We start from the raw sequence: 15,718 nt of genomic DNA on the forward strand, positions 1-15,718 counted from the left end.
ACCCCAGCTCCTGCTATCAGATCAGAGGTATCGATGGGTTTCCATATCGGATGGATGTACAATCTTTAACACACACACACACACACACACACAAACACACAAACACACATGCCACTGAACTGTTTTAATGAAAGTGATGTTATTGAAACCTGTTTGCCTGGTATTAAGACTTGCCAAAAACCTGGACGTCTGTATCACGTTAAACTGCCATCGTCAGAAAACTTTATATTATGATGTTTTGTCCAGAGTTGTCTTACTTTGCTGGGTTGTGGTATGATATTCAGATATTCAAATAATCCACCACCAAGAGCAGAACCCATTAAATATAGACGACGGCAGATGTTTTTGATGTTTCAAAAACTTGTTTTATCTAATGAAAATACGTACGCACTTAATACAGATTAATTAAGATTAATTCACTTGAACAATTTATTGACTGTAACAGGTGTTATGAAGATGTCATTGTCATTTTCACTTCTTTGTAGGACCTCGCTGTGGTATCGCGAGAATCGACGCGAGTAAACATGTACTGGCCATTGGCGGAGAGGAACGACGCATGTTTTTATCATGTTCGACACATGGTTTACATTCGTGACCAGCTCGTGTTATTCCGGGACAAGCCGAATGCAGGTTACGGAAAGAGGCGAGTGGTGACGAATGACATGGTTTACAGGTTAGCGTTTTGTTTACTTTTCATCTATCACACGATAAGTTCAATATCCTGCAGAGAACGATATCTCAGGCAGGTTAGCCCATTGGGGAACGCTTAGAGATAACATCAATTCAGACGCGACAAGGAGATAAAGCTAAGTCAAATAAATCTTGAAACCAGTAAGTGAGTGAGTTGTTCTTGCCGCCGCTTTGAACAGTATTGGAGTTGTTCCCCGCGTTATAGGTTAAGGAGGGTAGGCGCTTAACACTTTGGTGAAACCCACGAGCATAGGTATGGCGTACTTCCGTTTCACCATGTAAGGATGTATTGTTTCCCATAGGCGTGCCAGACACCTGTGATCGTGGGTTCGAATCCCAGATTCGCCCTGATTGTTTTAGGTTTGTCAGGCACCATACCCGTATGTTTCACCAAAGTGATAAACGTCTACGACCTGCTTGACTTATATAACTAAATAATGTTCAGAGCGTTCTATCACTCTCTAGGAATATTGGTGAATAGTTATACTCTGTCCTACGATACGGGTGTCTTACACTAGGCCGCGCATCCATACAAATATCAAGTGTGACATGCAAAACAGAATTAATATAAACTGAGGGACAAAAGAAAGTATTCCGAGTTTGTTTTTTATGTAATAGAAAATTGAAAGAACTGTAGTTAAATTTGATACTGTCAATTAAACCATCACTCCTTCCTGCAACAGTTTGTAAAAAGTAATCTGCGGCTGGGTAATTTTGTGCACTAATAAATTAGTTTAATTAAGTCTGGGTAAGAAATTAATTTGCAAACACATGACCCCTACCATGTTTGAAATTTTGTAAATTTGTGTAAAAAAATGTAAATTTGTCCGAGATGTCTGAGATCCACATCAGTGATATTTTGTTAATTTTTTTTTTTTTATTTTTTTTTTTTTTTTAAATTCATCTAAACCCGACGAGTGTTTGGTTACTCGAGTATTCACCAACGCCCTAATACAAGGTATTTAATTGGTTAATCATCCACTTACATTCGCTTTGTATCCAATAAGATGGTATTCAGTATAATCGACATAAGCTAATACAACAGTAGAACAGTAAGGGTACGGAACAACCTTGGTGTCTTGTAGAAACACAAACCTTCGGAGCACCAAGGATTGTCAAAGCGGTCTTAAATCGCAAGGACCGTCGTATGTGTGTTAGAGAAATGGGACAAACGTAGCATTAAGACCGTTTTGAGGAACTGGACCTAGTTTCACCTCGACTAAATAGTCAAATCAGATACAGCCGTTTTTCGAAATATTTATACGCCAGAGGACTTTGGAATCAGTACAGTTTCAAGAAAAATCTTAATATACGACCGTCATGTGCGAACAGACAAAATTGGGGTGATAATTTCAAAATTAGTTTAACATTAAATCTGTGTCTAATGAATACGGACATGACGTTTCCCGTCAACACTGTCAACGTCGTGACGTTCGTTAGGCATCTGCCTCCCCTTACCATCGTGTCATGATGTGGGTCCTAAGCACAGAAAAGATATAGTTACAAACCCATGGCAGTCGTAGCAGGCTGTTGTGTGTTGTTTGTTAAGATGGGCACAGGATTTGACATGATGGCGAAGTGATGGTGACAGTCGAACAGGCTGGCGTGGATGAACACAGGCTAACTGACTGGCATAGGCTGATGCAAGGTACACAGGATAAAATTGTCTGGCACAGGTTAAGATAGGCTGGCACGGATGAACACAGGCGAACTCTTGCTCACGCAGGCTAACTGACGCAGGTGAGCACAGACCAAGAAAGGCCAAAATGTAGCGAACACAGACTGGCACAGGGGAACAATCTCCCAAATGACTGACTCGAGGTAGTGTGTATTGTCTCTCCAAGGCGTGTACCTGCGTCCCCTTTGCAAGCAGACTTTACAATGAGAATAGGTCGGCCCGGTTTAAGAAAGATATCAGGACATATTTCAGTTGAGGCAAGGCGTCGATAGGATTCACGTCAGATTGTAGTCCCTCTATTAAGCAATGGTATGTACTTGATGGTGCGGGGAAATATGTTACAGCTTCTTTTTCAACCTTGAAAAATGTTAGCTGGCCCAGTGTTTGTTCGTTTGTTTGATTGTTTGTTGTTTAACACCACATTCAGCAGTATTCCAGCTATATGACGGCGGTATATAAATAATCGAGTCTGGACCAGACACTCCTGTGATTAACATCAATCAGCGAGCCTGACCACCCGATCCCGTTAGTCGCCTCGTACGACACGCATAATCGCCTTTTACGGCAAGCATGGGTTGTTGAAGACCTATTCTACCCGGTCTGTAAATAATCGAATAATCGAGTCTGGACCAGACAATCCAGTGATTGATATCTTGAGCATCGATCCACGCAATTGGGATCGATGACATGCTTCAACCAAAACAGCGAGCCTAACCACCCGATCTTGTTAGTCGCCTCTTTCGACAAGCATAGTCGCCTTTTACGACAAGCATGGGTTTCTGAAGACTTATTCAACCCTACATCTTCACGGGTCGTATGTTCAAATGTAAAATGAATGGTAGCGTGTGTGTTGCAATCTGATTCCCCAAAACCTTTCAACTTTTCACTGTGTGTGAAAACCTTTCTATATTTTATCTCAATACTAACGTTGACGGTTTCAAATTCAATTTCAATAACGTCAGAGCCCCCCAAAGTTGGGTGTGGTACAAAACTCGAGCTTTCAGAATCATGGACAATAGGCAGAGTACATAAACAATCGTGCACGTCATTAGTAGCGTGTGTGACAACCAAATGCCTCAATACACGCTAAAACTCTTCGACGCACAGAAAAAGTCAGTCGTCTGATGAGGTCACGTGGGATTTTACGCCATTCTTCTCGGAGGGCCAAGATCAGTTCTTGCCGGTTGGCTGGAGAGTGTGGTCGTTGTCGAACACGACGATCCATCAAGTCCCAGAGGTGTTCTATGGGGGACATGTCGGAGGGCCGTTGACGTTGTTGGCTGAGAGGACGTTAGTGACCATTCCGGCTGTATGGGCTCTAGCGTTGTCATGCTGATAAATGACACCACGTGGCTGCTGAAGAAATGGTAGGACAACTGGACGAAGAATGTTATCCATGTAACGCTGAGCTGTCAAGTGTCCGTCAACGATGATCAGCGGTGTCCTCTCCTGCCCACAGATCCCTTCCCACACCATGACACTCCCTCCACCATATGGTACGACCTCCTGCACGCAACACGCCGCCGTTCGTTCACCCCTTCGGCGGTAAACACGTTGTCTTCAATCAGCCCTAAACATACAGAATCGACTTTCGTCAGTGAAGACAACCCTCTGCCAGTCACGTTGTTGCCAACATCGTACAGTCCAGGCCCATCTCAATCGCAGACGACGATGTTGCGCTGTCAATAGCTGTCTTCTGTATGGTCTAAAAGCCCTGATTCCATGAGCCCCGAGTCTCCTGGCCACTGTCTGTTGACTAACCCTGTGACCTAAGACATTTGTCGCCGCTGACGTCACTCTCAGGAAGCGATTTCGGAGTACCGATCATCATGGGGCGTGGTCACCCTGGGTCTGCCTGTTATTGGCCTGTCAGCGGTCCGCCCTGTCTGTCTGTAATGTTGCATCAAGTTGGTAACGGCAACACGGGAGCAACCGAAGGTTCGTGCAATACGGGCGTGAGTGGCTCCCATCTGTACCATACCCAAGGCTCGTTCACGCTGTTCGACTTTGAGTCGTGGCATTTCTTTTGCGTGTTTTTTTTTCATCACTGTGGATGACTTGCCGTTCCAATCGTTTTATATCCTTACCCGCACGTGCATTTGCAGTTGTCCGTGGTGCACGTGTTTTTCAATTTTTCGCGTGTTATCTCGCAAACATGTAACAGACGATTAAGATTTTCTGCATACACTATTGTTGTATTTAGGTTATGTGGTTTAGATAGACTTCATCGAAAAAGAATTTTGTCTGAAATTTATATTTTCAGTTGGTAAAGTTTCTTTTGGACGTCAGTTTATTTTGTGATAAGACAAAGTCCTCAGGAGGGTTTTGGTAGTGTCGAAAATATGTGAACTAGTTTTGACAATAATAAAAAAGTTTTTTATGGCTGAAATTTTTCCAACCTGAACACACTAAGATGGAGTGTGTTGAAGAAGTAAAACGCTCTTCCCACAAAAACAGCCACCACTACTTCAGAATGGATTCACGTCGCAACGAGCAATCGTCTCGTTTTTCTTACCCGTGTGGCACGCGTGTCCCTGGCACAGATTTTGACGTTGACAAATGAAGGCCCCGTCTTATAGTACAAGGACCACCCGGTCTGTCGGATGACGTTGGTGTGAATGGTGGTCATAATATCATACCATGGCCACCAAGGAATGTGGGACAGTGGTAAGTATGTAGACTCGGTGTTCTTGGCATGGTTAGAAGGTCATGTAATGCTATCTAATCTTTTCGGCTACCTAGTGAGGTCTGAGACAAACATACCATTGAGAACACTGTTTCAAACTTGACCCGCTGCCAAGGGAGATAAACCTTGTAACATATATCTCATTTGTAATGTGTTATGTCTTGTCAATTGGTTTTTTTTTGCAAACACAGTTCCTTTCTAATGGCCTCAATCATAGACCAACTTCGTGGCCTGCCCGGATAGTGGAAGGTCGGAGGATTGATCCCCGTCCGCGTCATATTGAAATACGTTTAAAGTTGGTACTTGTTGTTACCCTGCCTGGCATTATAGGGATTATACAAGGAGTGGTCGGCTCAGAGTCAGTATATTGTGTCTCAGTGCGATATCCATGTGTGAACACACGCACGCACGCACGCACGCACCCTGAACGCAACGTGAAACCCCATTTCACTTCACCTCCTATTTGAAAGGGTGAACTCCAGTACCTTTTACTAGAGTGCCCGAGTAACCTTTCTGTCCTGAATATACACGTAACATTACACATAAAAGTACGACGCCAATATCATGTTGTGTCTCTGTCTACTCTCGTATGTAGGTCTGTGTGAAATATCCGCGTTGAGAACGGACGACTTGTCGACCTCGTCATGAAATGACCAAGTTGCCACGTGAAACCGGTGTCAACACAATCTTTGAAACATCACGTGAAACATACACGTGCCTAATGTTATATGGCAGTGTAATTTATTGTCAAACAACGATTGTAACTGTATACAGCATGCTATCTCTTCGTTGCATTGCGGTTAGATAATCATTAGTTGTCAGGAATGTACTTGTATTTACTGTAAGTAGTGGTGAGGAAGTTATTATATTTAGATACTCGAATTATGTGTAAACTTCGAGAATAGCATGGATGGATGTCAAGCGTTATAGAAACGCGTAGAATATTCTGATATTCTGTGATGTTCTATAGTGACATTTGACTAGTCAAGCACAATGTGGAAAGTGCTGAAAGATAGTCAGAGTGGAGAGGGTGCATGCCTGTCTCATCTAACATTTCATTTGACATTATATCAAGACCAGATTTAGTGTGAAGATCACATTTCACCCTGGATTCCTAGCCTAGGCCAATCTTCGGCGAGGTTATTATTATTCTGGTCATTGTCATTTCCACTGCTCTCACATTTTATACTGCCATTGAATATTGTACTTCCACTCTATTGTAATTGGTGTGCAGTAATTTGTATTGATTTGTAAACCTAGTTCATTTTGTAATAAAATAGTTGATTGTATACCATTTGCTTGATGGTTGCTGGTTTCACACTAAGTTCTTTTACGTACAGATTTCAGGGTTAACATGTTGTTTCAATTTTGGGGAATCGACACGTAACACAAGGTTATGCCAAATCCTAAGTTGTTTTAATACCTGAAACCAGGGGCCAATGTCCCTCGATATTACTCATGCCCTCTTGCCTAGGATTGCCCTGGACACTGAACTAAACTGTTTTGTACTTTATGTCAACCTCCTTGCTTCCTCTCAAGACCTACACCAGCTGGTGCACGTAACAAACACGAAAAACAAATATATTTCTTTACAAAACCATACAAAAATACAATATACATGTCAGTTTACGATTTGTACAAAGTACCTGAGAACATATACGAAAATAACTGTAAACATGGGAAAGTATAATTCATACTCTGTATGTGAGCACTACATGTGTGATCATATGAGGACGACAGTGTAATAAAATAAGAAGAAATATTCTGCATTACCTTTTGTCGTAGCATAGTTGGAATATTGGTCAAATCCTCGCTACATCCTTCTAGTTTCCTAATGTTTAAAGCAGCATTACAATTAGGTACGAAATCTTAGCTATGTACTGCTCTGCTATTTCTATCCATCATCTATGGGTCGCTGTATATAATTATCCACCTGTGGATGTCGTATTGTACTAAAGTACTCACGGAAATGAAAAAAACCCTGTTTTTTCGACCTCAGATCTTAAATTATTGCAGTTAATATACAAAATATGTAAATATTCAAACAACTAAATTAGTACTTATTGGGCTGTGGCACAAATACAGCGTATCAAATGTTTTTGATGCCTTTTACACGTAAAAGTGTGTAAAAATGTGAATAAAACAGACTATAGTGAAACAGGGCATAACCAGGTGTAAGTAGATCAAGGTGACATCTGACACCTTGACGACAGGTGAGAACAGGTGCATAATGCCTATAGTCTGTTTCTGCTATGTCAATTTGGACTTAGTTTTATTTTTGAATGTTGAAAGTGCCGACAAATTACCTCCTGTAAAGTACATTTTGTATTGGTCACTGAGATCAAACTAGCAAATCCAGACTAGTACTTTTCGAGTTGTTATGTTATTTCCTACTTACAGCTACGTAACACTTTGTGTCGATTTTTAAATTGAGAAAAACAGTTTTTTTCCATTTCCGTGAGTACTTTTAGCATGGCTACATAGATACGGGTTTGCAGCCACATTACAATGAGGCTACACTTCCTGGTTCACACGGAAGTGTACAGTGCATGGCGTCTCAACGGCCATGGTGACTTAATGAGGTAACTCTCCGTATTGGTTCCTCAAAACAACAAGACTCGGTTCATATCCTGCATGGTGTGCCACAAAGTGTATCGTTATAGTCACACATTGTAAAACAACAGCGTTAAACATTAGAACATTCGAGGACTTGGAATACAGTCGATGGAAGCAAACGTGGCCTCTGATTCAGATGTTCACCAGGTTGCAGACACTGTGCTGTGATGACAGGGTGCCTCTTTGCAGCTCTACCGACAGAACGTCAATATCAAAGTCAAATATTGGAAATTGTGAATCAAACGGTCATGCAGATGTACTAAAAGCGAAAATCCTTTCCGTGATCATAAGAAATCTCTGCTAAAAGTTAAAAGGAGATTCCATTTACGATTCCGACTATATCACGAGCATGTGGATGAGGATGTGTTTATCAGTCACTATCAACGTAGCCCCGCTCTTAGCACTACGACAGTCTTGTCTCCGAATTGTCTCCCAAAGCCTTCAGATACTTCAGCGCTAAGATGGCTATCGTGTTTCCTCTATTAGACGCCCGGGCTTCTATTTATTTCGGACAAGCCTTTGACCCGGCGTCAATTAGAGGCCCGGCGTCTGTTGGAGGCCCCATTTCACTATGACCACGAATTTAGGTCCCCAAAAGGGATCATTAATTGTATCAATTGGTCGACCCGGCGTCTATTAGAGGCCCGGCTTCTATTTTTTGCACTGAACAATTGACCCGGCTTCTAGTAGAGGCCGGCGTCTATTAGAGTCCCGGAGTCATGATCATAAAGTAAACCAACCTTGTGCCGTTGTGGGTAGATTCTGGATGTTAGAGGTGGTGTTGGGGGTGCTGGAAATTGTGGTGGGCATGGTGGTGGTCGTTCCCGGCAAGTTGAAGGTAAACAGGAGAAAGTGGATCAGTAGTGGACACATCTCGTAGAAGTCGGGGATGGTGAGGGAGTTGTTGGCCGTTCCTAACATCATCTTCAGCAGGTTCGTTGCGTTCCACACCTTTAACATATCACTCTCCATGTTCACATAGCGCCAAGCTTTATTCATATCAGGTACATATATATTGTTGATATGCTACAAAGACGTGGAAGGGTGTGTCTGACCTCCCAAGGAAATCGGAGTTTATATTATTTTAAAATCCGTTATGCACGTCATATTTCTAAAGCATTCGTGACCAACTCGTGTTATTCCGGGACAAGCCGAGGATCATGCCCCGTGGATAAATAGCTGGTTAGACCCAGTTCCCGGCAACCAATTCTTATTCGCTGACTTGGCTGTTTGTTTTTACTTTTGTTTGTTAACACCGCCCTCAGCAATATTCCAACTACTAGTATATGACGGCGGTCTGTTAATAATCGAGTCTGGACAAGACAATCCAGGTATTGACATCATGAGCGTCGTTCCACGCAATTTGGATACGATGACAAGTCAGCGAGCCTGACCACCCGGTCATCTTACGACAATTGTGGGTTGCTGAAGACCTATTCTACCCCGGCTGTTTGGGTGTCATCGTACGGTGTTGGCATGGATCGTAGATGTAAATACTAGCGGCAGTAGATAACGCTGTAAACATAGTTTGACTAATAGTCAGTGGCAGAAAATGACTCCAATTACTAGTAAGAAATATCAAGTGTTGTCGTGGCCAGATTGAAGTCGAGTGGAGCTTTCCAGAAAGGTTTTGTATTATAATATAATTAGAGTTACCTGCCCTTGTTGTATACAAAACATGAACATGACAGGCTCGTCTGTTCTTGAACGTTTTGGATGAGACAGTTCTATAACGTTGGATACCAATATAAGAGCAAGTTTCGAGATTCGAGATTCAAGGCCTTTTCGACCTGACTTGTTTCCAACTTACTTGCAAAGTGCAGTTTTCATACCTATTGGGTAAAACATTGAAATGCTACCAACTTCAACACTATTCTGGATTAAAGAACGAAGACTAGCCTCTTTCAACCAACAGTGACAATATTCTAAACAATAGTGAGTGCACAACAATAATTCTAGTGTCTGTAACTTGTCACTGAGGGTCATTTATTTTATTCAATGTATTGCCAACCTAAAACTGTGTGTCTGAATATAATCTATTGAATAGTCATTGATCTTGTGTGGACAATTACTGATTTACAAGTTAGTTCTATGCGAGCCGATTCCTGGGGTAATTCTCCTTTTCAATTGGAAAATCACCTCGTAACAATATGTATTGTCTGGTCCAGACTCGATTATCTACAGGCTGCTATTATATAGCGGAAATATTGCTGGGTGCGCCTTAAAATAATATACAAACAGTGAGTGAGTACGGTTTTACCCCGCTTTTAGCAATATTCCAGCAATATCACGGCGGGGGACACCAGAAAATGTACCCATGTCGGGAATCGAACCCGGGTCTTCGGCGTGACGAGCGAACGCTTTAACCACTAGGCTACCCGACCGCCCCTAACATACAAACAAGCAAACGTGACTGTAATTCTATACTTACATATTTAGGGGTATGATAGTTGTGAGAGAAGGGGAGGTAATGATGACTGTCTGGAGGCATATAGAACCTCTTAGACCTAGGTTTGTTCTTGTACTTGTCTTTCCCCAGACGTATGGTATTCGTGGTACCACTAGACACATGGGCATTGCGCATAGTTGTTTTTGTACCGAAACGAAGGGTTGATATCCTGATAGTAGAGGTTTCAGCAACAGGACTTGTGAAACCTTGCATGGGATGAGTACTGCTCATCCCATGCAAATGTCCTTGACTACCAACACCTCCAGGTCGGCGAGTAGCACTTGCGGTATGTTGATGAGTAAAAGGACTATACCCTGAGCTACTGTTCTTCTTTGTTGCAGTACGACCTCCTCCAGCGGTTGCCTGAGACGTCCATTCACGATGTCTGTGTTCCCATGGCGGACGCGGCTGTTTATTATGCTTGGGCATCATTCCGTTAGGGCTGTGTCCAGAAGAACCGTATGGATTAAGTGCGTTGCCGTTTTCACCTGGACCATGGCCTTTTGGCCGATGATGGCTACCATCAGAATTCCCAATTCCTGGTTCGGCTAAACTCGGTCCCCAGTGTCGTTCCTGGCCAGGTCTGTTTTGGGGTGGTGTGCCTCTGACTTGTTCCAGGTCATGTTGGAGCTGTGTTTCTATGGGTGGTTCCTGGCCAGGTCTGTGTGGGGGTGGTGTGCCTCTGACTTGTTCCAGGTCATGCTGGAGCTGTGTTTCTCTGGGTGGTTCCTGGCCAGGTCTGTGTGGGGGTGGTGTGCCTCTGACTTGTTCCAGGTCATGCTGGAGCTGTGTTTCTCTGGGTGGTTCCTGGCCAGGTCTGTGTGGGGGTGGTGTGCCTCTGACTTGTTCCAGATCATGTTGGAGCTGTGTTTCTCTTGGTGGTTCCTGGCCAGGTCTGTGTGGGGGTGGTGTGCCTCTGACTTGTTCCAGGTCATGCTGGAGCTGTGTTTCTCTGGGTGGTTCCTGGCCAGGTCTGTGTGGGGGTGGTGTGCCTCTGACTTGCTCCAGGTCATGTTGGAGCTGTGTTTCTCTGGGTGGTTCCTGGCCAGGTCTGTGTGGGGGTGGTGTGCCTCTGACTTGTTCCAGGTCATGCTGGAGCTGTGTTTCTCTGGGTGGTTCCTGGCCAGGTCTGTGTGGGGGTGGTGTGCCTCTGACTTGTTCCAGGTCATGCTGGAGCTGTGTTTCTCTGGGTGGTTCCTGGCCAGGTCTGTGTGGGGGTGGTGTGCCTCTGACTTGCTCCAGGTCATGCTGGAGCTGTGTTTCTCTGGGTGGTTCCTGGCCAGGTCTGTGTGGGGGTGGTGTGCCTCTGACTTGCTCCAGGTCATGCTGGAGCTGTGTTTCTCTGGGTGGTTCCTGGCCAGGTCTGTGTGGGCGTGCTGGGTCTACCAAGGAGCATGGCACGGGGTACATAAGACTGGGGTCAGAGTGGCCGAAGGTCCTTGTGTCAGGGACTGCGGCGTGGTGCGGATGGAACTTCTGAGTGTGATGGGGAGTAGTCGAATGGGTGAGAGGCGGGTAGGGGTTACTCAGATTTTGGAGAACCGAGTTCAGGCCTGCAAATATATGCTTGATTTGTCTGGCAAAATACATTGGGAATTCAGTGCATTTAACTGCAATTAACATTCTCGAAGTTGGTGAGTAAATAAGAAATAGTACAACTTTATTGATAACACCTTCTGGTTTATCGCAGAAGTTTCTAATCAACAGAGATCAAGGGAATCGTGACTATGCTTGCCGGGGTCGGGTGGTCAGGCTTGCTGACTTGGTTGATAGGTGTCATTAATCCCAATTGCATGGATCGATGTTCATGATGTCAATCACTGGATTGTCTGGTCCAAACTCGATTATTTACAGCCCAACATCAAATAGCTGTAATATTGCTGAGTGCGGTGTTAAACAACAAACAAACATCTCGTCTGCCTTTGACGATCTAATCGAGCAATATACCTTTCTTTATTAGCATCCAATCAGCTTGTCACAACTCTTCCTTATCCTTACTGTACATCGGGCTTCAGCCAATCATCTCTGTGCTACTTGTTATCTATTACCTCTTGTTGGTAATGTTAATCTGCTGCTATCACAACACATCAGGCATATATACCGCTCTTCACTTAGTTATTGTCAGTCTAGCTTGTAAGAATCTTCATCTAAAGGTCGCAATATGCAATAAACCAGAGTTGTTATCAATAAAGTTGTACGACTTCATAAAACTGTCAGTTTGGTGTGTCGGTCCGTTGTAAACGTGAATCATTTTACACTTCCTCCTGCATTCATGCCTTCCCGAGGCAAGCGAGGCAAGTTCCTAGTTAAAATCCAGTTTGCACCCCTCCCGAAATCGGCTGGAATTCGTGACTCGCTCATTGCACCATCAGTGGTTATTACGAGTTATGTCCCTTCTATGTCCCTCCTGTTGACAAAATCAGATTCCACCTCGCATATCACATATTTTTGCTTCAAACAAAATGGCGGCGCGCAGTCAAGACGATCTAACCGATAATCAAGGTCTATCTTGTAATAAAACGGTTCTTCCTTCGCGAAAAGCACCCTATCACTTGAGCACGTTAATGAAAAACATGAAAAGATTTGGAAAATATCTGTCTACGTCCGGTTAGAGGTACACATGCTTTGCGAAACATGCAGTCGACCCTGCACGCAGTTTTCAAACAGGATCTCGATTTCATTAGTTTTGATTGGACCATGCATGTACTCATTAGGCCAGTTAACTCAGAAATTGCAGCCTAATTCAGCAAGGGTGGAAACTGGACTTTTATAGTCTGTTAACCCCCTTGCCTCGGGAATATGACATTCCAGACACACCATAAAGTAAATGAACTAAAATCCACACCACTCACTACATCATTTTTTGTAGTCATATATTCAGATATCTAAATCATGACTTCAAGTTAAGTGTTCTTATAAAATCTTATACAGATTTGCGTCCTTTTGGCGTGTCAGAACCCTATGCCGTGGGTTCGAATCCCGTGCGCCCTCATTATGGTTCTTGGTTTGTCAGCACCAGCCCTGTGGGTTTCATCAAAGTGGTAAACATCTAAGACTTGCATCCCTTGGGGCTTTCTTCACACATCAAGCTGACACGCGCTTAAATACTAGTACTGTTCAAAGCTGCGTTAAGCCACTCACTCACTTACAAAATATTGTTCATAATTCTATAGTTAGTACTAGTGAATGATTCATGTATTACTAATGATGCTAACACATTTTACATACTATATGGTATTATAACCTTCATGAGAAACGTAAGCTAGCTGCAGTGCTTGGCACGTGTCATTACCGTCTTTTCCCATGTGCCACGAGTGGGACTGCTGTGCTGACGAGTCCCCGAATACTTTGAAGATGTCTTCCATGTACTGGATGTCACACCTCTGCCTAGGGTCCGTCAGTATGCGATGTCCTGGGACACACACCAGCGAAGAGTTAGGCCACCCATTATGCAAATTTCTTGGTTTACGGATTTGTATGTGAAAATCGTGACATGAAAAAAAATATTTTTGATTTAACTTTTGCGTTTCAAAAGTTGTCAGCAGCACCAGTGTCATTATACTTTTTCTCGTTGGTGTTTCAGCTTAACAGACTGCATGCACACTGTTTGTGGATCCGTGAAGATCCGGGGTAGAATAGGTCTTCAGCAACCCATGCTTGCTGTTAAAGGCGACTATGCTGGTCGTAAGAGGCGACTAACGAGATCGGGTGGTCAGGCTTGCTGACTTGGTTGATGCATGTCATCGCATCCCAATTGCGTGGATCGATGCTCATGATGTCAATCACTTGATTGTATGGTCCAGACTCGATTATTTATAGACCGCCGCCACATAGCTAGAATATTGCTGAGTGCGGCGTTAAACAAACAAATAAGAGGGGTCTGCGTGACATGGTAAATACTCATCACATATTCACCGTGGTCTGCGTGACGTGGTGAACAAACAACCACACTGTTTGTGAAATAAATGAAATAGTGTTTTGAAGATTTGCTTTTTATAACCTTTCATTATTTAAGGGGCCGACAGAATCCGAATCTTGACTTACTTGATGAAAGCATATGTCATTGTGTAATGTGATATAGATACAGAAAAAAGTAAAGAATTTAACTACATTAATGTATTGAGGTATTGGCCGTCATATAACTGTAAAGGGTTCACATCTACAGTGGTTTATGACCTATGTCGTCCGGATGACGTAAACAATATACTGGTGCACTTCTATTTTTTATGAACTCTGTTTTTCCAACCATGTGGGTTATAAGGTGATTCATAACCTACACATATCTACAGAGGTTAATAGACAACATGCATCTACAGCTGTTCATAGTCAAAACATATCTACAGTGGTTCATGGTCTACGTACATCTACAGTGGTTCATGGTATGCATACATCTACAGTGGTTCATGGTCTACATACATCTACAGTGGTTCATGGTCTACATACATCTACAGTGGTTCATGGTCTACATACATCTACAGCTGTTCATAGTCAAAACATATCTACAGTGGTTCATGGTCTACGTACATCTACAGTGTTTCATGGTCTACATACATCTACAGTGGTTCATGGTCTACATGCATACATCTACAGTGGTTCATGGTCTACATACATCTACAGTGGTTCATGGTCTACATACATCTATAGTGGTTCATGGTCTACATACATCTACAGTGGTTCATGGTCTACGTACATCTACAGTGGTTCATGGTCTACGTACATCTACAGTGGTTCATGGTCTACATACATCTACAGTGGTTCATGGTCTACATACATCTACAGTGGTTCATGGTCTACATACATCTACAGTGGTTCATGGTCTACATACATCTACAGTAGATCATGGTCTACACATGTCTACAGTGGTTCATGGTCTACATACATCTACAGTGGTTCATGGTCTACATACATCTACAGTGGTTCGTGGTCTACATACATCTATAGTGGTTCATGGTCTACATACATCTACAGTGGTTCATGGTCTACGTACATCTACAGTGGTTCATAGTCAAAACATATCAACAGTGGTTCGTGGTCTACATACATCTACAGTGGTTCATGGTCTACAAACATCTACAGTGGTTCATGGTCTACGTACATCTACAGTGGTTCGTGGTCTACATACATCTATAGTGATTCATGGTCTACAAACATCTATAGTGGTTCATGGTCGACATACATCTACAGTGGTTCATGGTCTACATACATCTACAGTGGTTCATGGTCTACATACATCTACAGTGGTTCATGGTCTACATACATCTACAGTGGTTCATGGTCTACGTACATCTACAGTGGTTCGTGGTCTACATACATCTACAGTGGTTCATGGTCTACATACATCTACAGTGGTTCATGGTCTACATACATCTACAGTGGTTCGTGGTCTACATACATCTATAGTGGTTCATGGTCTACATACATCTACAGTGGTTCATGGTCTACATACATCTACAGTTGTTCATGGTCTACATACATCTACAGTGGTTCATGGTCTACATACATCTACAGTGGTTCATAGTCTACATACATCTACAGTGGATCATGGTCTACATACATATATAGTGGTTCATGGTCTACGTACATCTACAGTGGTTCATGG

At 43.1% G+C, this 15,718-nt stretch overlaps 1 protein-coding gene across 1 annotated transcript in view; it reads right to left on the reverse strand.

Annotated features, from left to right (window-relative positions):
• The window catches only part of LOC139465206 (zinc transporter ZIP6-like), a 44,954-nt gene that overhangs the window by 13,615 nt on the left and 15,621 nt on the right, over positions 1-15,718 (reverse strand). The window contains exons 5-8 of the mRNA XM_071246872.1: positions 13,412-13,531; positions 10,841-11,672; positions 10,102-10,684; positions 8,411-8,621 (exon numbers count right to left, since the gene is read on the reverse strand). Coding sequence (XP_071102973.1) covers positions 8,411-8,621; positions 10,102-10,684; positions 10,841-11,672; positions 13,412-13,531 — 1,746 coding nt within the window. The remainder of the gene's footprint in view (positions 1-8,410; positions 8,622-10,101; positions 10,685-10,840; positions 11,673-13,411; positions 13,532-15,718) is intronic.

Source organism: Haliotis cracherodii, unplaced genomic scaffold (assembly GCF_022045235.1).
Source record: "Haliotis cracherodii isolate W230 unplaced genomic scaffold, xgHalCrac1.p SCAF_18, whole genome shotgun sequence".
NCBI lineage: Eukaryota > Metazoa > Mollusca > Gastropoda > Lepetellida > Haliotidae > Haliotis > Haliotis cracherodii.